This window comes from Ptychodera flava, unplaced genomic scaffold, assembly GCF_041260155.1.
Source record: "Ptychodera flava strain L36383 unplaced genomic scaffold, AS_Pfla_20210202 Scaffold_28__1_contigs__length_4768798_pilon, whole genome shotgun sequence".
Classification (NCBI taxonomy): Eukaryota; Metazoa; Hemichordata; class Enteropneusta; family Ptychoderidae; genus Ptychodera; species Ptychodera flava.
The window spans coordinates 3,973,373-3,998,132 of NW_027248350.1; the positions used below are offsets into that span (position 1 = coordinate 3,973,373).

Sequence of the window (24,760 nt, forward strand, 5' to 3'; positions counted from 1 at the left end):
CGAAGGACTGTACAAAGCCTACACAGTAAGAGTTACTGAGGTAGACTGTCAGTCATGCTGCCCTAATAGCTGTCTTATTTAGCATAGATATCATATTTAGCATAGATATCAGGAACCGTACTTTGTAATCTTTTCATTCGTTTAAGCATTTTTCACACTTTAATTTAGGCGTGACTGTAAAGAAAACCAAAAGGAAGATTTACTGACCATAGGTCACGTATTTTGCGTCACATGGGTATGGCCATATGCCTGCAAAAGACTTGCTAGAAGTTCTTTCGTTATTCTTTCTGTATTGTATGGTGGACTTTGACCTTGTGACAAAGGCATCATAGACAGCTGAAATCCAAGAGCCTGTTAGTACAGTGATCGAAGCCAGGGGGTGTTACCCTCTAAAATTAGTCTAAACTATAAAGGCAGAAGGCAGGTCCTTAGGATTCTAGTGTCACTTTTGCATAGGAATGTCGCTATGATGATAGGAAGGCCCACGCGAACGTCCTACTTATTTTTCTTGTTACTCCACACCATGTAGTTCATGGATATAAAAAATACCCCTATACCCCATCAAATCACCCCGCAGTTAATAATTCTAGATCTACATTGCATTGCAAAGAAAAGTTTCAGTAGAACGTATTGCAAAAGACATGACCAAGGACCACGACTTTCCTGTTTATGAAGAGTGTGCTCTAAAATCACTCTAATCACAGTCCCTCTATCCACGGGACTGTGCGCTAATTAATTATTCTATGTAAGCCCGACTCGCTTCAAAACCTTTCTTGTACACATAACCGTCGATATTCACTCTTCTTAACCATTCAAACGCAGCCTATTCATAAATATCGCTGTTTCTTTGATTTCCCAACATGACTCTCCAGAATCCGTGTTTTTTCTATCGATTAATTTCGGCCAAGAATCTGGGTAGTTAGTCGGTACAGTCGCCTGACCGCTGACCTCTGAAACTCTAACAGGTCATCCATTGCCAACATTGATTCTACTTACTCACACCTGTCTCATCTGCGCGCAACATTGGTATGATCTTCGACAATAAACACATGTTCAGGCAAACTTGCAAATCAATCTACAGTCACCTCCGCCGATGGTTCTATACGACGCTATCTCAGTAACGATACATGTCAAATTATCATACATGCAACTTTATCAGCTAAACTCGACTACTGCAACGCCCTTCTGTACGGCCTTCCGGATACCACTATTTCTTTACTTCAACGAGCACAAAATGCTGCAGCCAGGATAATCACTCGCACCAGGAAATTCACACCAATCACTCCAGTTCTGGCCCATCTCCATTGGTTACCAGTTCGTATAAGGATTGACTACAAGATTTTGTTGTTAACGTTCAAAGCTATCCACAACCAAACGCCTGCATACATCAGTGATCTACTCCAACCTTATATTCCCACACGCACACTGCGCTCATCTACTAAGAAACTTTTAACTTGCACAACCTACAAAAACATAACCTATGGTGGCCGTGCCTTCTCTCACGCTGGCCCTTAACTACGGAATGCACTACCACTTGACATCAGAGAATCTACAAACTTTCAAACTTTCAAAAGAAAGCTGAAAACTCACATGTTCACCAGAGCATACAGTGTGGCTTAACCATTGAGCGTCACAGAGCAAAACTTTTGTTTTGGATTTTGGCGCTATATAACATTTTGCTGATTGATTGATTGATTGACTGATTGATTGATTCGCCAATGCTTTGTTCAGAACATGCCTGTGGTAACGTTTGTATCTTTTTCTTGAAAGGTGCGAAGACAGAAAAACAACACTGCCAACTACATCGGAAATATTCAGCGGATTCACGATGATGAGACGAACGCAACAGCCGTGTTAGGCAAACAAGCAGGTAACTTGTCACAGTAAATTAACACCTATTTTGATGTCAGAATATCTTGTAGACTTTTCACCAGCGCCAAAAATTCTCTCTTTGTTTTCCCCCGTGACTTATATATAAATGTGTGTTTCTTCCGAGGGACCAATACTCTATGTGTACTTCACAACTCTCTCTCTCTCTCTCTCTCTCTCTCTCTCTCTCTCTCTCTCTCTCTCTCTCTCTCTCTCTCTCTCTCTCTCTCTCTCTCGATCTCTTCATACATCAGATTAGCAACAGAATATGTGCTGTTATCTAAGTTGAGACACGATTTTCCAAGGAGGGAAATAAAGAAAGTGTCTGATCTGGTGCAGATACGTTTTATTTGAATAAAGAATCAAGTTTTTGTGTCTTCAGTGATGAATGTGTTGATGAGTATTTAGGATCAACGTAAAAGAAAAACGTTTTACGGCTGCGACGAATGGTCGGGATAAAACGCATGTGCGGACGGAATCTGGCATTGCAAACGCAAACGAACTAAAGACACACTACAAAATAATACTACAAATAAAGATATCGAGTTATACCCTGAAGAGAATACCCGGCGAAAAACGTTACAAATTAACGGAAAGGTTAAATCATCAAATAAAGGTCGCACAGAAAAACTAACAAAGGATTGAAAAGGCCCTAATGGTCCGCTATGATAGAATGACTATTATAAATGAAAAGTAGGAAAAACTGTTATACGAAACACAAAGTCTGAAAATTAAGTCATAGCCTCGCTTTAAAATACAATGTCATAATCTTGTACTCAAGTTACACCATCTTCATTAAGGCGTATAGTCAGCCTGTCTGCAATGTTTATTTAAAAAAACACTATCAAAATTCTCTTGAGTCTGAGTAAATGATGTCAAACTACCAACAAGGCAATTGCAATACTATAACTTCACACAATGTTTTATGCATGTATTACATTGAGCAACTGATAAAATTCATGGGTGAATTCAAAACATTTTAGATCGGTTTGACATCTGATATATTGCAAACAAAGGGCACCTTGTTCAAATAACCCTTAAAGGCAGCAAACTGTACTGGTTAGTTGTTCACAAAACGTTGGAGTAATATCAAAAAATCAAGTATCGCTTACAGATTTCTAAAGTTGTATATTCTTTAAAATCACTAGAGCTAAAGCTGGTGGTACCTATTTCATGTATTGCTGCTTCAGTGACTAATATGCTTATGTAGGGTTGGTTATATGTTGGACTGCTAAAACCTGCGAAGCATTTGTAGAATTGAATATGAACCGATCCTCATCTGCATTGCACATTCATACTTCAGGCTGAATCTAGAAAGCCGGTATTTCGCCTCTTGGTTTGTTGTAATCGATATCATCATCAAGAGTCAACAATGTCTGGGGAGAACCATAAAGAATGTTTAAGCCAGTGTGTTTATAAGCATAATTATACATTTCATGGTGATTAACGATAATACTGACGATACGGTGTAACTGATCAGTCAGACTGATACATGGACAGCTATGTATGTATGTATGTATGTATGTATGTATGTATGTATGTATGTATGTATGTATGTATGTATGTATGTCTGTCTGTCTGTCTGTCTGTCTATCTATCTATCTATATATCTATCTATCTATCTATCTATCTATCTATCTGTCTGTCTGTCTGTCTGTCCGTCTGTCTGTCTGTCTAGTACCTAACTATCTATACGCAAACGCGGACCCATGCGTGCGAGTATTTATTCACAAAATTTGACACGTGAATACACAAAAACGATTCGTCCTGATGTGTTAGATTAGGCAAGAACTTTGTTACTGTTCATATTCTTGATGTCATCTTTTCAATGTAGTTTGGGAAAGGGCGGAAAGAAACCTATTTTAGCAATCACATTGAAGACATAAATTTATCCATAAATCCTCGTAAACACAAGGCAGGCAACGCAAATGAAATGAATATGCTGTTAACTATGACATTTGCAGGTATTGTTCGTAACATGAACATTGGTTTTCGTTTGCAAAAGTTGCGATACGGTTAAAGAAAAATCAACAAGGTTTCATAGTATAACCTTACCATGAATGTGAAAAACAGGCCACAGGCTGACAACATGTGCCATACATCGTGATCGTCGTAGAAATCAAACAGAAGGCACTCACGATTTCCTTCACGTGATTCTGCCGGGGTTTTCTGCAGAAATGAAAAAAACCCACATTTATTGACTGCAAAAATCATGCCCCCAAAACAAGTACATGTACTTGAAATACAGAATAAATTTTATGGTGATAATAAGGTCATGTAAACAAACAGCACAAGCACGTATGTATACCTTCACCAGGCGTCTATTAAACTGCTTGTAACATATGTGATGTACACAGTACATACACTACACGTAATTGTGCTACAATTCTACCAGGGCCAACGTTGTACACTATACACTCAGCACGCACACACACATGCATAATTTATACTTACGTCCCACTGGGCTAACCCTTGAACGAAGAAGTACAATGCTGGCCCCCAGACAGCGTTCAAAACGAGGAACACGACAGCTCGCGGAGCCTTTGGAAAAATTCTCTCGCCCCATATGCACTAAAATGAAAATCAAAACAGTAATGAGTTTCATTGGGCTGCGAAAGAATGTCATGCATAAGTAAATTTTTGGTACCTGCAGTCCATGTCACCTTACGTGTCATTGGTAATTCTTTCTGATCACGTGCTTAAAATTGCAATATAGTTACATCAATATCACAAATATTGACCAAAGTAAGATAAATATGTCATTTACCTTCATAGTAATATAATATACCATGTACCACGCGGAATTAGCCAGGAAGACGTACAGCAGATGTGATGCAAAATTTCTTGGTTGTGTGATTGCGCCGTACAATGCACTGAAACAGGCAGAAGATGAGGAGAAAGTCATTTACTATGTTCAAATGATAGTTTGCGTATTGTTAGTATGCTTATGTGAGCTTATCAAAGCTTATCAAAGCCCACGTGGGCTTATCGAATAATGCGGGTCTTTTTTTGGTTAATGCCACTTCGGCTTTCAAACCGGACGATTGTGATCTGCGGATACGATGTTTGCAAATCACTTTCATGGAGTGCCCCTTTCCGCTAACGCATCAATACGTACCATTTTCCAGTTCACCATACAATTTCGTAAAAAATTACTTTAAAACTTACAATGACAAATTGATTATATTTCCGACCACAAGCAGTACAATCCGAGCCTTAAAACAAAACAAACATAATTCTTATGAGACAATCATAAACACTAAGCCAAAAGAGCTATCGAGTGATGTAAACCGTACAAAGAAATTAAGGAAACACACTGGCTAGAACGCAAGTTTAAGGGTTATCGATTCCTTGGTAAGAATTATGCTATGATGTACGTACAGGAAATCTTATCGTTATTGCTGAGTGCACTTCAAAAAGGCATTGACCTTCAGGTGCACTTTGCTTACGCCTGTCATGAAATGGCCAATTTTATTTTAAAAAAATTGCCACTATGATTCTCTCTAAAACGACGGCGGAAGTTACAGTTACCCTGAAAGAGGACTTTTCGTTTTCAGCGCTTAGCGGGAAAACTGGACCCTGTTTGCATGCGATCGTGCGATGAAGAGTTCAATATAGGGTATTCTAAAATCGCAATTCTTTGGTCTTAACTTGTAAAGGTCATCTAGATTAGGTGTATTATGATACTGTTCACAAAATACTGAAATTGATGTCCTCGTACATCCTACTCTTTTGTATTTTCTTGACAATGCTCGGCTTGGACAATACGTTCGCTGTACGATGTAATAGGACATAAACTACGTATTTTCGTGAATAACCTCATTTTGCTTGTATGGCAAGGAATGGTTATATGAATAGATCAAATGCCAACGGAAAGAAATTTCATAACAATTGTTATTTGAGTGTCATGAATCAACTCCTTCGAAGACCATTAGTGTAATTATTCCGTTGGTGGAGTTCGCTACCTTAACTAGCATTTATCTTGTGCTGTGCTGTGCTGGTTCTGAAAAACTACATGATAATGAACTTCATCGTGGATAAAAAGTCGACTTCTCAACATAGCAAGAGTTTGAGATAGACTTGTTCCTTGCACATTTGGGGCGCTTCTCTCCACTGCGCTGCGGTCCTCTTGGACAAAATTGAGAATTGCTACGTAACTTGTCTGTAATTGCTGGAGATGATGTAATTTGTATCTGTGGAATCTTTGCAGCGTGACTAATTACTTACCGGATAACTTGGCTTGCTGCATTCCTGTGATGATGATTCTTTCAACTTGCCTGTGTAAAGATGAGTTAAGGGTATCCCATGTTTGCGCATGTGCTCACTGAGTACGATAATCAACACAAACGGCTCATTTGACATCAGAAACCACGGCATATCACTCCGCTTAATGCATTAATGCATTGAGCTTTCAAGATTACAGCTTGTGATTTGAACAATCGTCAGGGAGATTAAGATGTAATACCTTTGCTTTCTAGAACACATGTGTAAAATAGTATTGTACTCATAGCATTTTGTTAAGCAGTTTATATGCAAAATCTAATGGAAATGCAATGAGTGCCTATAAGCATTTTACTTCGTGGAGAATTAAGCTGTCAATTTTCCTCATTGTTTGTATTCGCTAAAGCTACTCGCTACAAAAGGGACTTTTGACTCACCATGGCTGGTCTTCTTCACATAATAAATCTGGACAGACAGTACAAAGGTCATCAACATATGTAATAGAGTGAAGATCACCCAGAACCAGACAGTCTCAAAGACCTGAAAGTAATAGTTTCATATTTTGCAAACATTGCAGAATTTATTCTTTTAGAAAATATTGTTATATTCTCAACTTGAATCAGATAAGATATACCTTATCTACAACAAATATGCGACATTTTATCTGTGGGATTTGACGAAAATGTACAACTCAGTAACGCACACACCTACATTTTAATGTTCTCTCAGGTTGGACTTTTATTGTCGGTAGAAATTTTTGTAGACAACAGTAGTGACATTTTGCCGCCATTTTGTGAAACTTTAGTAGTATTCCCTTTCGAATGAATTGTTCGAAGGTTAGTACGATTTGAATCGGCCAGATTCCATAATAATCTTGTTTTAGAGTAAGACAAAGCACATCGGAACGGCACTTGGCACGCAAACGTACGACAAACACGAAATAACGGAAAAAACCTACCACTCCAATGACAGTCACGAATATGACAAGAGCGAGGCATATGTAGCTAACGTGTGAAGATGACGTGCCATCTGGATGCCTTCCCTGGTATAACTTCAACATACTTAGACTCACCATAATGTACATATAGGATGTATCTAGCGTCAGTAAAAAAGATATATTTCCTGTGTTATCTTACGAAGCATGTTTCATCTTTATTACCGCATGAATCGGCGTAAAAAGCTCAAGTACAATTGAAAATAACCGAACCTATTGAAGGATATGCGTAAGAATACACAGACAAACAAATTTCTGCTTTAGGTATGCACAGGTACATAAATTTTAACCTTTGTTATTTTGATTTGATTAGCAACTATGACGAAAATTTGTGTATACTACTGATATGATATGGCTGTTTTTACCTGCCATTGTTGCTCTTGACATCTTCACCTCAGTAGCACAGGCAAACTTTGCATTTTTATGCGATGGTCGATGGTTAAAAATGTACATTCACTCATGGCAATTCGATATTTTGAAATGAACAAATAAGAATTCACCATTGATGGAATATCGTCCACTAAGAATACAGCTTACACAAACGAATACATACGATAATTTACTTTAAATGTTATTAATCATAATATTACTATTGTGTGAAGGTGTACATTCTGTACACGAAAATAATAAAGAAAAATTTCGCGTTTGTGCTACGTTCAGAACATTTAACTTTGATCAAGCTAGCCATATGGAAGGATGAATGACAGGGGACTTTCCTAGACTGCATCTTCAAGCCAAAATCACTTTAAAACATTTTCCTTTTACAGTCTTTAGGTCCTAAGTGTAATATAAATGCGCTTACCAAACTGGAAATTTCCATGAGTTGGACACACATGATAGCAGGCACTGTGAATCCCCTCCATGATCAAGGCGATACCAATGGCGTAAAATATGCCAAAATATCTTGGCAGACCGAATTCCTGTGATTGAAACAGTCCATAATGTTCATATTATTAATTGTCACGTGGGTAACTAAAATGACGCTCTTGTGTAGAAGGAATATGAGGTCCCTGTTTGCTCCCAATGACACAGTACACTGTACCAAAAAGGGAATTTGCCAGGGTAGGTAAAGTACCTGGCAAAGTAAGGTGAAGTGGGATGTTTGACCACATAATACCTCCTTTATCACTGTTCACAGTTAGATGTTTTACACTCCTTTCACAGGGGTGTACACATCAGACATAAGTACCATGTTTCATGCCTCTTACAAGATGAATGAAAATGTGAACATTTATCTTATTTATTTGCTGCTTTTACCCCTCTCTAAAGTGAAGCATGATTCCAACATTTACACTGAGGCAAACTATTTAACAAACAAAGTTGTATCCTGATGGTAAATACACTTAGGTAAATGGCAGAAATATATCTACAAAATGCCAACGCGTAAAGCAGCAGGTGTAAACTGATGCCCACAGGGTACAAAAGAGGTCATACAACCCTCCTGTGTTCACCTATACAAATGACGTCAAAATTTGGGGATATTTTACCATGGCACAAGGATTGGATTTTACCAAATGTACAACCAGGTCATAAATTTGGGCAAAGGTGGGCGTAAAACCCTCCTGTGTTCACCTATTCAAATGACGTCAAAATTTGGGGATATTTCACCATGGCACAAGGATTGGGTTTTACCAAATGTACAACCAGGTCGTAAATTTGGACAAAGGTGGGCATACAACCCTCCTGTGTTTACCTATACAAATGACGTCAAAATTTGGGGATAGTTTAACATGGCACAAGGATTGGATTTGACCAAATGTACAACCAGTCAAAAAGGTGGGCATAAAACGCTCCTGTGTGCACCTATACTAATGACGTCAAAAGTTAGGGATATTTTACTATGGCACAAGGATTGGATTTGACCAAATGTACAACCAGGTCATAAAGGTGGGCATAAAACGCTCCTGTGTACACCTATTCAATTGACATCAAAATTTGGGGATATTTTACCACGGTAAAAGGATTAGATTTTTCCAAATATACAACCAGGTCATAAATTTGGACAAAGGTGGGCATACAACCCTCCTGTGTTCACCTATATAAATGACGTCAAAACTTGGGGATATTTTACCATGGTACAAGGATTGGATTTTACCAAATGTACAGCCAGGTCATAAATTTGGACAAACGTGGGTGTAAAACGCTCCTGTGTACACCTATTCAAATGACGTCAAAACTTAGGGATATTTTATCATGGCACAAGGATTAAATTTGACCAAATATACAACCAGGTCAAACATTTGGGCAAAGGTGGGTATACAACCCTCCTGTGTTTACCTATACGTTTGACGTCAAAAGTTAGGGATATTTTACTATGGCACAAGGATTGGATTTGACCAAATGTACAACCAGGTCATAAATGTAGGCAAAGGTGGGCATAAAACGCTCCTGTGTACAGCTATTCAAATGACGTCAAAACTTAGGGATATTTTATCATGGTACAAGGATTGGATTTGACCAAATATACAACCAGGTCAAACATTTGGGCAAAGGTGGGCATAAAACGCTCCTGTGTTCACCTATACGAATGACGTCAAAACTTGGAAATGTTTTACCATGGTACAAGGATTAAATTTGACCAAATATATAGCCAGGTCATAAATTTGGACAAACGTGGGCATAAAACACTCCTGTGTGCACCTATACAAATGACGTCAAAACTAAGGGATATTTTACCATGGGACAAGGATTCGATTTGACCAAAATTCAACCAGTCATAAATGTGGGCAAAAGTGGGCATAAAACACTCCTGTGTTCACCTATTCAAATGACTTCAAAACATGGGGATATTTTACCATGGCACAAGGATTGGATTTTACCAAATGTACAACCAGGTCTTAATTTGGGCAAAGGTGGCAATAAAACTCTCCTCTATTCAACTATACAAATGAAGTCCAACTTGGGGATATTTCACCGTGGCACAAGGATTGGATTTTACAACATGTACAACCAGGTCAAAAATTTGGGCAAAGGTGGGCACACATGTTTAACATTTCATCATACACACACATCTGCAATTGCAACATTGTTAACACATACAAAATACAAAAATAATCGAATGTACATTATGAATATATTAGTTTATTTCAGAATCAAAAGAGTATATTCAAGTGAGATGAGTGAAAGTAGCTTGTAAATAACATTAAACATAAAATGGCAGCAAAAAGTTGTCTCAAAGAAAACATCATCAAAAATAATTTAAGCATAGAACATCAAATAGGCTAATAAATCAAAGAAACTGAAAATGGCAGCAAGAGTTTTCATAAAGAAAATATCCAAAATAAATTAGTAATACAAAATTGTTAATTAAAATGATAATTGCAGCAAAAGTTCTGATGAAAACATCCCAAATTAAATAAATATTTACAAAATTACAGTGGTTAAAAAATGTTAGATCCTCAAAATGACAGCAATCTCTCAACTGATGATGATTTGTTGATGAACGATGAGCACAGTTCCAAGCCACTCAGAATTAATTTTGTGTCTTGTCAAGAATAGAATATTTGATAGCCCATGAGGGAGCATCTTCAGGCGATGGCCTATCTGAAGGTGCCCCCTCTCTTCTCTCATGAATAAAGCAACCCCCCATTTTCTTTAATTTTTTAGCATGGCGTTGGTCGAGCATGGCAAATGCTTCATTTAATGTTTTTGACCGCCAAAGAAGAGGACGTTTTCTGAGTGGCTTGGAACGTCGTCTCTCACTCACCAACAAGTCATCATCGGACGAGAGATCAAAATCATCTGCTGTGTCTGTATCCTCACTTGAGATGTATGCGGTCTGTAGGACCTCCTTTAGCTCCGCTTTCCTTGTTGACTCTATTGAAGTCGACTTTTCAAGGACGTCCTTCCGTCTTGCTAATTTCTAAATGAATAAATATATAATAAACGCCAAATTAACAATAGAATAACATAACACTGATACTTTGAAAGCAATTGATATTACAATTTCATGGTAGCAATTTTTTGACAAACACAACCCCCAATTGCTGCAATAGGTAATTTTGCTAACTGGTCAAAATTTAAAACCAACAGATGATTTTGGAATGTTCTGAGAAAAATATTCCATGGCTACTTCCCTTATGATGGCACTCTCAGTAGGGCAAGATACAAAAGTAATTTCCTCCAATATATCAGAGTTCAGGGAATGTAGAACAAATCTCTGAAGCTTTGTCTCATTGTTGGACATTTCATTGCATAAACATAATATACTGCAGCCATCTTCTAACCTGACTAATAATACATAAACAACGCCCTCACACAGAATTTGCCTGCCAGATACATCAGAAAACAACTCTACACCACAACATTCTCACATATTTTAAAGCTCATTTTTTGCAATAACTTAATTTGGACACAATCCCATCTGCACACCAAATATCGTGTTGAAATCTGCAGTGGTTCCCATGTTTTTGCAGTTGGCAGACATACATACTATGCTTTACCCAAATATACATTATATGTTTAGATTTGTATACCAAATGTGAGCTGAAAATGTACAAACGTGACCTAAAGGGATTTTACCAAGCACAAGACAAAGAACGACTAGACACAATGCAATTACCTGCTGTTTTCTTTGTCTTCTGGCTTGTTTCTGTCTAAATATCTTTGTTTTGCCCGAATTTGCTCTCTTCTTTTCTTTTCTTTTTGTAAAAAAGTAAGTTTTCATGGCAACTGAAAAAGAAAATATACTTAAAAAATTAGTACATTATAAAAATTGGCTGAGGTGGTCAACTTTTGGCAAGAAAGGAGCACTGAAAGATGGATGAAAGTCTTTTGGTCAAAGACACACTGTTTATAGCTGGAAATGTCTTTTAACAAAACTGTAATTTGCATTTTTTGTGAAGGTTACTGACAATTTTCTTTTGCTAACTAGATGATCGTAAGTACTTTCCTCTGCATCCAATCTGCAGATTATATGAGAAATGGTAGGATGGTGTAAAAAAATTAAGATTTGTTTCTCACCTTGAATAACTGCTTCTTCTTCACTTAGCTGATTCTTCACGCCCTTTTTTATCTCATCATTTACATCTTTATTTACTTGATGTCCAAATCTAAAAGATATAAATATTTGACAGAAAATGTGATATGCTGATTTTAAAAAACAATTTCCGAGCTGAGCAGGCAACTCCGTCAGCATGTATTTATGCCCTTGTGCACCGGCAACCTTTAGAGGGTGGTGCTTAGTTTTGCTATGGAAATGTGCAAAGTGTATTAGTTGTATTGCTATAACATCAAGGACCATGGCTATTGCAATAAGAAGTTTATAAACTATACAACAAAGGCCAAGAACACCAAAGAAAGATACATCAAAACAATATGAGTCACTACTTGTGAATCACTTAAGTTTCATTAGCATAAAGTTGGAACAAACTATACTGCAAGGCTTAGAGTTCCTGATAAACAACAATAATTAACCTGTTGCATGGTTCAATAGAACCAAAGACAATAGAGGCTATTGTCTAGGTAGAACAAATAAACTACAAGGCTTAAAATTCCTGATAAATAAGAGTAAACACTTGTTGCGTGGCTCAATAGAACAGATAGACTTAGGATTAGTCCCTAAATAAATAACAGACACCTGGTTCAGACACCTTTGACTGCCAAATGGTATACTTACGGCTTGCTAGTGTCCCACTCATGACCATTCTCTGCAAGTCCATTGTACACTGAACGAACCGTACTCTGCAAAATAAGAACAAAAAACAAACACCTATGTTAATGCAACACACACATTGGTAAAAAACTAGCATTAAGTCATGGTTCTTCAAGCCGAGAAGTTGACTGCCCTGATGCAAAGAAAATCACTCGTCATATCCCAAATGCAAATGTAACGGAGCCAAGATGAAAACGAAACAAGGTTCTCGCATATGTTTACAGACACAGGCGATATGTCTTTTTTTGTCAAGAGTATTAGTAAAACTGAAATAAAGGGAAAAAGACGCGCTTTGGAATAGTAACTTTAAAAGCCAATCAAAACACTACTAGTTCTTCGGTGCAAATGAAACGCCAGCGAATGAAAAATGTACGGCAATGAATTTAAGAATGGTGGCATCACTGGTGGTTCGGTACAATACGCATCGGACAAATGCAATGCCTAATATTACGACCCTTGTTCTGTGACAAAAATTGGTAGCAAAAATAACAATTAAAATACCTTCACTTTGACCGAGGGTCTTATCTTTTTCTTCGTGCGGATCTCGTTGGCGAGTTGTTCCTCGAGCTGGTGTTGTTTTTTCAACATTTCCTCCTGGTTTCTAAGCAGTCGCTGAAGTTCGCTCCTCGTAATGGTAACAGGCTCGTCTTGGTCACGATGGGGACTCGGTGATGGCGTCCGCTCGCATTCGTTTGGATCTTGAGATGGCGATGACATTTTCGAGGCTGTAAGATGATCTGGCAGGCTACGAAATTTTGTATTTACCGCATCTTCGGACCTCTATTTATACAGTAAAGCGCGCATTGGCTTCTGGGTATGTCCTCGTACAAGAGAGATTTAGTAATATGATTACATATGTCTATACATATGTCTAAATCTACTTTTGAAATGTTGTAACTTTCAATAATTGAGTAATTTTAGGATAAAATGATTGAATAATGATAATGCTGTAAGGCATATGAATTTAAACACAGTATAAACTTCGAAGTGCTTGTTGGTAGTAGTGATCGAGGATGTAGCAGCTGTGGCAACGACTTCCGGTGTCAACCAGACGACAAGTGGCAAGCACTCAGCAAGTATCGTCCATGTATACTGGCTTCCACCTACTAAAACTTGTTACGGATTGCGCGGTATAGGTGCACGAGGTGAGTAAAAATATCTGGGTGGGACTGGAGTTCAAACCTTGCATTATCTTAGCCCCGCGTACAGATCTGTGTGTTCCTGGCGTTACACACAGGTTATCGTAATGTTGCTTGGATAGTCGTTCGAGGCGGGCGGCCGCAGGTCGCCGTTTACTTCAATTTTTTCCAAGTAAACGGCGACCTGCGGCCGCCCGCCTCGAACGACTATCCAAGCAACATTACGGTAACCTGTGGCGTTACATGCCGTATAACGCCAGGAACACACATATCTGTACGCAGGGCTAGCATTATCTTATAGATAATTCATTGTTCATTATCTAGTTCATTGTATTTGCGGAACGTGGGACGACGTTTTAACAGTAGCCCGATGCCCATGGCATCGAGCGCCCTGTAGTCCACAACCCTACTACAAATCTTCTCGTAGTTTTGTGTTTTGCGTGTCGATTCTTTAGTACGTGGATTTTGCGTGACGTAGGCCATACCGTTTCGGCACCGCTTTCAAACTTTTGCCGTGATGCTGGCTATTGCTATCGGTAAACTTGTGTCACAGATTTTGAAAATTATATGAAGATTTTTTTTCTTATCGTTACCATGATCTCAGTAAATACAGCGGTACCATAATGTCTGGGGTCGCTGTGCCGAAACGTCTTGGGATTGCAAATTTGTGGGCCGGTATGACTTGGTGCCGAAACGTCTAGCAACCATTCTTTATGTCAAGTTTTTTTTTTATGTTGGGTAGTAGCACTACTTGCATACAAAATTCTAAACGATAAGAAATTGCCCATTGCCCAAAATGAAACAAAACTACCAAAAAATGCAAATAGTCTGGTGCTACGAGCTTCAAAGTGCTAGAATACGCCCAAACTTCCGCAAGTGCTCATCCATATGGTAAGGAGAACGTACATATTAAACAGGAAAAACAGCATTTTACGTAGCGAAGAAAGTTACCATCATGACTTGCTTGTAAAGTAATGACAACCGGCAACATTTGTTTTTACCGTAACCGCAAAGTGTTGAACAAAACCATTCATTAGATCATATTCGAAGGTAAAACAAACGAAGGTAGATGCCCAAAGCTGCAATGGTGTGATTTTTTATCAGTTCACACATTACTCTTTCAAGTTTCAGTTGTTTGGCAACTGTCTCGCGACAAGGGAGATGGTTTACTTCCTATTAGATTTCACAGTTTGTCTTGGGCTTGTCACTGCAAATGTCAATAAGTCACACACAAAAAAACTCTAAGGGAAGATTATGTAAATAGGTATAGTCTACATTCACACTACCACTGTATCAAAAGGCCACAAATCTGTATATGCACCTTGGAATTTACATGTGGCTCATTCTCGACAAGATGTAAAATCTAAAAAATGCAAACAACTCTGACTGTCCCCTGTTCATGGAGGAAACTCACAACTTTTTCCTCTGGCTAATTTTTTCACACAAAATTTTCAAGCTAGTGAGAAAAGTATACAAATGATATAAAAGTATTCTCTTTTATCTCTCGTCAGAAGTCTGATGGCATTCTGGGGAGCTCCAACACCTCTCTCTGATTGTGATCATGATTTTTTACATCCATGTTGTGATAAAATAGGTGAGTATCATGTTCTTATTTACCAACTGTTTACAATAGGATAAATAAAGACAACAAATAACATAGCAAATTTTTAGGAGTGCAACATCCACTTCTGATTCTCTTACATACACAACTACAAGCAGATTGGAGTCCACTGGATGAAGGAGGTTAAAGTTGGAGTTCAAAACTTTGCTGTGCTGACAATTAATAAATTCATTGAACCAACTATAAAACTTCACTTAATCTAATTACAGCTGCCTATTAGAGTGAATGTCAATACCCGAAAGAAATTTCTCCCACCCACTGAAGTTTCATTGCTCAGAAAGCTATTTTGTCAGTCATGCATTTGATGCTATGGGTTTACAGTTTGATTTCTCAGCTTCTTGTACTCACGATGCAGTATGGCATATTTTACACTGCTAATTTCCTACTAATATTTTTTTTTCTTCTGTCACAGTTTGGATGCTTTCTGGTGAACTTCAAGACTTGTCTCTGATTTTCATTTTGTGATCAAATGGGTGAGTATCTACTTGGGATCAACAACTTTTGTCTGTGTGTATGTATGGCCATCCACATGAACAACATTTTGTTAACTTTGGTGAAATAATTTGAAACTAGTGCCGGTAGTATTTGTGATCTCAGTGTAATGAAAGACATTTTATGAAATACTTTAAATCTTCATGTGTGACTATACAATGATCAGTTACTGTCCTCTAAAATGTTGAACAAATGCATTCATTGAATCATATTGTAAGATCAAAGGTGAAACAAAAACAGATGTACAAAGCTGCAAAGGTTTAATTTTTTTATCAGTTCACACATTGCTCTTTGGCAACCGGCTCCCAACAGGGAGGTGGTTTACTTCCTATGGTATTTCACAGTTTGTCTTGGGCTTGTCACTGCAAATGTCAATAAGTCACACAAAAAACTCAAAGGGAAGATTATGTAAATAGGTATAGTCTGCATCCACACTGCCTCTTTATCAAGAAAAAGCCACAATGTATTGTGCAGCTTGGAATTTAGATGTGGCTCATTCCTGAGATGAAAAACCTAAGAAAAAATACAAACAATTCTGTCTGTCCCCTGTTCATGGAGGAAACTCACAACTTTTTCCTCTGGCTAATTTTTTCACACAAAATTTTCAAGCTAGTGAGAAAAGTATACAAATGATACAAAAGTATTCTCTTTTATCTCTCGTCAGAAGTCTGATGGCATTCTGGGGAGCTCCAACACCTCTCTCTGATTGTGATCATGATTTTTTACATCCATGTTGTGATAAAATAGGTGAGTATCATGTTCTTATTTACCAACTGTTTACAATAGGATAAATAAAGACAACAAATAACACAGCACATTTTTAGTGGTGCAACATTCATTTCTGATTCTTTTATTCACACCAGTTCATACTGATTTGGGCCGATTGGTTTGATCATTCATGTTATCTGTGTTGGAGTTATAAACTTTGATTGTGCTAACAACATGAAGAACTCTAAAATTTATAGCCCACTTTTTCTAATTACAGCTGCCTATTAGAGAGAATGTGAATATCTGAAAGAAATTTCTCCCACCCACTGAAGTTTCATTGCTCAGAAAGCTATTTTGTCAGTCATGCATTTGATGCTATGGGTTTACAGTTTGATTTCTCAGCTTCTTGTACTCACGATGCAGTATGGCATATTTTACACTGCTAATTTCCTACTAATATTCTTTTTTTTCTTCTGTCACAGTTTGGATGCTTTCTGGTTAACTTCAAGACTTGTCTCTGATTTTCATTGTGATCAAATAGGTGAGTATGTATTTGGGATCAAAGACTTCTGTCTGTGTGTATGTACGGGCATCCACACCAAACCGTTGGATACTCTTCACATTAAATGCTAATTTGTGTATTCTTAACCCTTTGAGTGCCAAAGTCTATTTTTGTCCCCTTTATAAAATAAACTCCAGTCAATTTTTCTCAGATTTTTTGCCAAAATTTTGAGAAAAAAACTGTAGCAAATGAAATGTGATGTCCATTTGGTCCAAAATTATCAAAAACTATAGAAAAATTCATAAGAATTTGTAAAATTTGGCATTAAAATTTTCGCGGGAGAATATTACAGCGCTCAAAGGGTTAAATGAACTGTTAATGGCTGACCTGGCTTGCTGCATGTTTTTTAAGCTCATATTTGGTATGCCAATGTGAGCTTATAGTAAACATCGTTGTTCATCTTTTTTGTACATGTGTCCACCCACTGAAAACAACTTCAAAACCACTGCACATTTAAGCTTGGCATTTGGTGTGTAGCATTCTGGGCTACATATAGTATTTTTTTCAAATGTACCTGTCAATGTTCCAGAGAATCTGTAAATTAGCATAAGAATGTGAAAATGGTAAAAAATCATCAACTCATAAACCACTGCTCTGATCACATTGAACACTAGTATTCAAGTGCCTTTGGTAGACCTCATACAGTGTCGTGCATTTTGTCGCGATATCATAAATTATTTCCGGGTGACTTTCTCCATGTATGGTGAAAAATCTTCTTCTCTGAAACAAATAGCCCAATTACTTTCAAATTTAGGGTGGATATATGCAGGGTTGTTATCTTTTAATTTCTTAATTTAAGACCAAAGGATCAGTGTTACAATTTTTGGGTAATTTTTGACATATTGGTCAAGAATGTATTTCTCAAAATGCACAGGGTGTTTTGAAATGTGATTTTAGGGTGTCATAGATAGCATCATTGTAACTTACAAATTTTACAGTAGGAAATACCAATGCCTTATATAAAACCTATCCATTAAAGACACCTTTTGGAAAAGATAAACTGTCCCTAATAGAGAGGTGTCCTTAGCAGAAAGGTAACATTCTGTTGAAGTATGCATGATCCTAGGGTTTGTCTCTGTCAGATTTGTTCAAATTGTGGTAAAATTTTCATGCATGTATTTTCGGGGTAATTTCTCCCATTTATGGTCAAAAATCATTTTCTCCCAAAGTTTTTGTTTGATGCTTTGAAACTTTTCATCCCATGTTGTCTTCTGTAGGATTTCTTAAATTATGGTGGAATTTTCATATTTGTTATGTTTTGGGCATTTTTCTTATTTTTGGTTACAAATCATTTTCTGTGAATTAAGTTTTGTGATTGCTTTGAGAATTGGTATGCATGTACCTAGAGGCAACATTAGTTGAGCATCTTCACATTGTGGGTGATTTTTTTCATATTTGTATTTTTGAGGCAAGTTTTCTTATCTTTGGTCAAAAAATCATTTTCTTTGAAATCACTTGTCCGATCGCTTTGAAACTTGGTATGCTTGTTCCCAGGGGTAAACATAGTTAAGTATACTCACTCTGGCCTGCCACATGGAATCAAGTCTGAGCCAAGTGTAATTGATGCTATGTTTTTTTTTTTTTTTTCCCCTTTTTTATTTTTCAACTCAAATAAAATATGCAAAAACCATGAAAAAAACATAGGAATAGACATAGACATAAATGCACAGGAGTGTTGCTTCAGATTTTTTGTATAGCAACAGTCATGCGGTTTGACTTTGTATTTGTATTTGTATGGAAATAAGCATCAAAGATCCTCAAACAACACCATATCTCAATCAAAACTGAAAACTATGCATTCCTACATTTCTTTAAATTGTCTACCATGTTTACCGCATATCATATCATGGTAGATTTTTGTGTGTGTGTGTGATTTTTGGCTTTTTTTCATTGTATTCCTCATGGGATGCAAAAAAAATGTTTACGTGCCGGGTCTAAATGATGTGAGCTGGGAAAAACAAATGCTATTTTTGTGGCCTAATAGATAGAGTGGATCTTGTATGTGCAGTCACTAGCATAGATCATTTGTTACCAAGCAACCCTTTGAATGCCAATGTCATGTTTTTGTCACAGAAAAATGCATAACAAAAAATAGTAACATGTTGCACTAAAATTTTGGCAGGAAAAATCACAGCACCCAAAGGGTTAAAACAATAGTTACTATTCAATCAGGAGGCCAGCTGTGACCAGTGTTTACACAGAAATTGCTCTGCATACTTTGCTAACTCATCTCACATTAAGTAAAATTTTGAATAACTTTGGTATACTTTGCAGTACTTCTTATTAATTTCTTACTAAATTTGTGGAATGAAAGTAGCCAAACTTAAAATGTAAAAACGTTTTCAAATTAAAAATTGGGTATTTACTCATTTTTATCTAATGTGAGCAGACACTGTGTCATGGACGGTATTTCTTTAGTTTTCTGTGTTCACAGTTCAGTAGCATTTTATTACATAAGTTGACTTTAATTTCAAGTCTTTGCATTGGGAAAATTACTTATGATAGTACGAAATGTCTGTTCTTAATTTCACATTTTTGTAGCGAAGACACATGAATGTATTGCTATTACCGTAAGTAGTATTATTGATGTAGTGCTGACAAACTGTAGTTCACATTCATTACTGTCATGTAAGCTTACCATCTATGTGATTTGTTTTCATATGCAGATATCAATGGCTACAAAAAGAAAACAATGTCCTCACTGTGACGAGGAGCTAGTTTCAAAAGTTTACAAGCGGCACCGCAGTCTGTACTACAATGAAAGTTCCAACAGTTGGAGAAAAGTTGGTGACATTAAAAAGGAAAATTATGATCTACCAAACCTAAATGAACTTTTGCATGGTATCAACGAATATGAAGATGGTCACAACAGCTTTAGGCATGATTTTGAGAATGCTGGCACTGAAGAGAACTCTGAAACTTCATCTGTACAAGAGAACATTAACACTTTTATAGAGACACTGGACGAAGAAGATCAACAATACTTCTGTGAACCTAGTGTGGAAGAGGAAGCAGACTTCACAAGTGATCAATGTAATTTTGAGATCTGGGATACTATAAATGAAAATGAACTGAATGAGGATTTTACTGAACAGTTAGACTCATCCAATATATTTGTTTCAGCATTAACAGAAGAATCAGAGGATCCAAGGTTATTGACACTAGCTAATTGGTTCTGTCTGTTTTTGTCATACCTTTGGTACTTTCATAATTTGACAGAAACATGTATGTTCTTGATACTTGGTTTTTTCAGAATTGGTTTTTTCATTTTCTAGGGCAAATGTTCCCCTGCATGGCTGCCTTGTCTGTTCTTTTGCCTGTCAGTCTATACAAACTGAGAAAAATAATTGGGTTAAATGAAGACAAATTTATGAAATATGTTGTTTGTCAAAAATGTAATTCAATTTACAAGTTTGATGATTGTTACAAAAGAGTTGGTGGTCACAATATACCTGTGAAGTGCAAATTTCAAGAGTTTCCGGCTCACAGGCAGAAAAAACACAGGCAACCATGTGGGGCACCTTTGTTGAAAGAAGTTGAGGTTAAAGGAAACAAAAAGCGTTTGTACCCGTTCAAAGTATATTGTTACAAACCAATTCAACAGTCTTTGTCAGAACTAATCCAACGTATTGGTTTTGCGGGAAAATGTGAACAGTGGCGTAATAGGACAATATCATCAGGTGTGTTGTCTGACGTTTATGATGGAAGAATTTGGAAGGAATTTCAAAACGTGAATGGCAGGCCATTTTTAAGCGTGCCACATAATTATGCTTTGCAGTTAAACTTAGATTGGTTTTGTCCGTTCAAGCACCTTCCATATAGTGTGGGAGCCTTGTACTTGATCATCCTTAATTTACCACGTTGTGAAAGGTATAAAAAAGAAAATGTAATTCTTGTTGGATTGATACCTGGTCCACGGGAGCCTGCCCTGAATATTAACCCATTTCTAGAGCCCTTCATTGAAGAACTGAAATCATTATGGGATGAGGGTTTAGCATGTTCCATAATAGAGAAGGGGAAAAAAGTGGTTTGTAAATTCTATGCTGCCCTCATAAATATTGTATCTGATGTTCCAGCAACAAGGAAACTCTGTGGGTTTGTTGGGCACATGGCAAGAAAGGGGTGCTCCAAATGTGAGAAGAGGTTTATCACTGGAAGCTTTGGTGAAAAAATAAACTATGGTGGTTTTGACCCAGTGAACAGCAGACACAATGCACGGCACCGTGAACAAGCAGAAGAGACTGATCAACAAATGTCTAAAAAAGATAGAGATTCACTGGTGTCTGAGTATGGTGTACGTTATACTGCATTAATGAAGCTAGTTTATTTTGATTGTGTTAGATTCCATGTCATTGACCCACTTCATAATTTATTCCTGGGAAGTGGGAAACACGTAATGAAGAATGTGTGGCTTAACAACGACAAACCTAAAATTTCAAAAACCCAACTAGAAATCATCCAACAAAAGGTTGATAGTACAAGAGTTCCATCAGACATGGGAAGAATGCCTTTAAAAATTGCTACAAACTTTGGTGGGTTTACTGCTGACCAATGGAAACACTGGATCACAATTTTTTCCATTTTTTCACTGAAAGGTATTTTATCCGGAAGAGATATGGAGATGTGGCGTTGTTTTGTGTTAGCTTGTCGCCTTCTCTGTGCCCCTGTGATAACCTTAAGCAACATTGGAAAAGGTCATTCTTATCTGATGCAGTTTTGTCGCCAATTTGAGAAGTTGTATGGATCTGAAAAAGTCACACCAAATATGCACTACCACACACATTTGACTGATTGCATTTTAGATTACGGACCGGTCTATTCTTTCTGGACCTTTCCATACGAACGGTATAATGGAATACTTTCGGATTATTGTGCCAATCATAGATCTATTGAGATACAAATAATGCGTAAATTTATGAATGAACAGCTGTTAAATAGTATGCCCAGACCAGTCGATTACCAGGATTTCAATGCATTTTTTCCTCTAACATGTCAAGAAATCCCCTTTGCAGAGTCAAATACATGTATAGAAAGAGGAAGTAATGATGATGCACTTATACAGCTTGGTAAAATGTCAATGGGATTTACTGATTTCAATCTGTCAAATGTGCTGAAAACAGTGCATTTATTCAACATGGTTGGGCCCATTTCCATGGACTTCCTAGAACCATCATGGGTCAGCAATCTGAAAGAAATGTATAAGGTCATGATTGGAGATTCTGTTTTGCAAACTGTCAGTGGTTATATTAAGAAATGTGTGGCAGTTAAAGTAGCTGAGAATATTCTAGGTTCCGAAGACTCACGTTACAAAAGATCTTCACACATTTTGGCACAATGGTGTACACTGGGTGGCAAGATTGACTTAAATGGCCCACTTCGACCAGGCATAGTTGAGTACTATTTCGCACAGTGTATACCTATTAATGGGGAACCACATTTGTTTATTTCAGCAAAAGTGCAATGGTTCCAGACACACCATAAGAAAAATTACTATGGTGACCCCATTGAGGTTTGGTGTAAGAATGCATTTGAAATGTCTGGCCCTGCATCCTTCATTCCAGTTCAGAGGATTCAGAGTAAATTCATAGCAGGATTTGATATTATAAACCGAGAGAATATAATGTGTGTTATTCCTTATCCAGTGAAACTTTATGTATAGTGTATTTTTACAATGTAACATTGATTGGAATGTGAACTCTGCTCATGTATTCAGCAGTTTCTTTTTTGTAAATAAATTGCTCCATGTTGCACTACATTACTTTGTTTCATGTTTTCTGTATTCACAACCAACATAGCCACTAAGCTCAAAATACTAAAGAATACTTTATTTTCACTGGAATTTATGTTCACTGAAAAAAATTTATTTTCACTCTTTCTTATCAGTGTATGTGTGAAGAATGAAATAATAACTTTTATTGGAATTTTATTTGAGCAGAAAAACAGTCCAGCAAAAAAAGTGAAAATTAGTTGCAAGTGAAAATAAGTATTCTACAGTTGTCAACAAAAATATTAAATTGATGTACCAGAGCTCCCCAAAGGATTTTCTGAAAGAGTGACATCTATTTGCATAATCATATAATTCCAAATATTATAGAGTGGAGGCCAGCACCACTCTATAATTGCTCTGGGGAGAACACTGAGTACAGGAAAGCATTTCAATCAAGCAGTCGGTGGATTTGGAAGGCATTGTTTTGTCAATCACAAGTAAAAATTGTGCCAGGTGGCTGTACAAGACTTTGATGAAGCATTTGTAAAAACCTATGACCTTGGAAATATTAGTAGGTGAACATATATAGTAAGGGAGCCTTCAGTAATTACAGGGGGATAGAAAACAGTCCAAGGGGAGGGTCACTTTTTATAAACCTATCTTGGGGGGAGGGTCACTTTTGACAGAAGCTGATTTTATGGCCAAAACTTGATTGTCCATGTGAATTTTCCTGAATAGGAAATCACCAACAAAATATGTACACATTATAGACCGCCATGCATAGGGAATTGACATTTCATTGAAATTCCAAAATCAAATTTCTTACACAACCATAGACTTGTAAACATTCTAGTCTAATCAAGAAAATTAATATCAATAATCAAGACTACACAAATGCAAAGATTTACTTATTTTTGTATTGGAAAAACTATTCATAATTTCATCATAGACACCATGGATAGTGAACAAACTTTTTAGATGAAATTCAGAAATAAATTTCTTTTACACAAATGCACATTTTACTTCCCTATTCGAGCGAAGTACATTTAAATACATTATCAAACATATATAAAATACAGATATAACATGTTTTGTGGGGGTAAATTGTCAATAATTTGCCTGATATACTCCTTGTTTTATGATTTGATATGTTTGGATGAAGCACTATATCAGCCACATCTTGCCTTCTTATAGTTGCGCAAAATATGGTGACCCTCCCTCAAATGTATGAAATACCATACCTCTTCAAAAATTCTTGCGTGATATTAATTCTAACTGTCCCCCCAAAAACACCAGCCCTCCCCTCTGTAATTTGTCCCTAACATAACAATTGAACCAATTATTATGTTAATTAGCTGATACTGTTTTAGTTATTCCTGGGGAGAATACCGCAGTGGTTGGGGGAGGGTCAAGTTTGGAGGGTCACATTTTAGACAGGACGATAGGCGGAGGGTCAAATTTTACGGTACAAGTGTGCGCGAAATTCCCCCGGCCCATCCCCCATAAATTACTGAAAGCTCCCTAATGTTGGCAATATGGAGTGTACTGAATACTATAGGGACAGGTCAGTTTCTTCGGCCTGGGGGCCAGTGGATTCATGGGGGTCGCATCACCCTGTTTTTGACTTGTGTGACAGGGGTGTCACCATGTTTTTGACTTTCGTGATGGGGGGAGGGGGGTCAATATGTTTTTTAAATGCCCAATAGGGGGAGTCAGCATGTTTGTGAATTTTGACATGGGCTTATACTTACCTAAAATGCAATATGCCAGTCACAAATTTCATCATTCAGTTGC

General features: G+C 37.2%; 3 protein-coding genes and 1 long non-coding RNA gene across 4 annotated transcripts in view; 1 reads left to right on the forward strand and 3 right to left on the reverse strand.

Annotated features, from left to right (window-relative positions):
* Positions 1-2,207: 2,207 nt before the first annotated feature.
* LOC139127057 (SID1 transmembrane family member 1-like) lies at positions 2,208-5,247 on the reverse strand. Its single transcript, XM_070692979.1, has 5 exons — positions 5,038-5,247; positions 4,637-4,742; positions 4,324-4,440; positions 3,925-4,038; positions 2,208-3,245 (listed from the first exon to the last, which is right to left on the reverse strand). The coding sequence occupies exons 2-5, from the start codon at positions 4,658-4,660 to the stop codon at positions 3,180-3,182; spliced, it is 321 nt and encodes a 106-aa protein (XP_070549080.1). The 5' UTR covers positions 4,661-4,742; positions 5,038-5,247; the 3' UTR covers positions 2,208-3,179.
* Positions 5,248-6,474: 1,227 nt separating this feature from the next.
* Positions 6,475-24,760, reverse strand: part of LOC139126974 (SID1 transmembrane family member 1-like) — a 46,294-nt gene continuing 28,008 nt past the window's right edge. The window contains exons 16-18 of the mRNA XM_070692892.1: positions 7,887-8,004; positions 7,049-7,185; positions 6,475-6,630 (exon numbers count right to left, since the gene is read on the reverse strand). Coding sequence (XP_070548993.1) covers positions 6,475-6,630; positions 7,049-7,185; positions 7,887-8,004 — 411 coding nt within the window. The remainder of the gene's footprint in view (positions 6,631-7,048; positions 7,186-7,886; positions 8,005-24,760) is intronic.
* Positions 10,195-13,536, reverse strand: LOC139127056 (uncharacterized). Its single transcript, XM_070692978.1, has 5 exons — positions 13,239-13,536; positions 12,702-12,766; positions 12,047-12,135; positions 11,646-11,755; positions 10,195-10,946 (listed from the first exon to the last, which is right to left on the reverse strand). The coding sequence occupies exons 1-5, from the start codon at positions 13,452-13,454 to the stop codon at positions 10,557-10,559; spliced, it is 870 nt and encodes a 289-aa protein (XP_070549079.1). The 5' UTR covers positions 13,455-13,536; the 3' UTR covers positions 10,195-10,556.
* Positions 13,706-23,008, forward strand: LOC139127058 (uncharacterized). Its single transcript, XR_011550913.1, has 6 exons — positions 13,706-13,882; positions 15,388-15,470; positions 15,910-15,970; positions 16,654-16,736; positions 17,180-17,238; positions 19,926-23,008. It is a non-coding gene; the product is annotated as an uncharacterized lncRNA (long non-coding RNA).

Excerpts from the sequence above, each read along its gene's own strand:
- LOC139127056 (XM_070692978.1), bottom strand. The coding sequence starts at position 13,454 with ATGTCATCGCCATCTCAAGATCCAAACGAATGCGAGCGGACGCCATCA. Across the intron at positions 11,756-12,046 it reads AGAAGAAGCAGTTATTCAAG|TTGCCATGAAAACTTACTTT; the intron begins GTGAGAAACAAA and ends TTTCTTTTTCAG. Across the intron at positions 10,947-11,645 it reads GAAGACAAAGAAAACAGCAG|AAATTAGCAAGACGGAAGGA; the intron begins GTAATTGCATTG and ends TTATTCATTTAG.
- LOC139127057 (XM_070692979.1), bottom strand. The coding sequence starts at position 4,660 with ATGGTATATTATATTACTATGAAG. Across the intron at positions 4,441-4,636 it reads TATATTATATTACTATGAAG|TGCATATGGGGCGAGAGAAT; the intron begins GTAAATGACATA and ends TTTTCATTTTAG. Across the intron at positions 4,039-4,323 it reads AAGGGTTAGCCCAGTGGGAC|AAAACCCCGGCAGAATCACG; the intron begins GTAAGTATAAAT and ends TCATTTCTGCAG.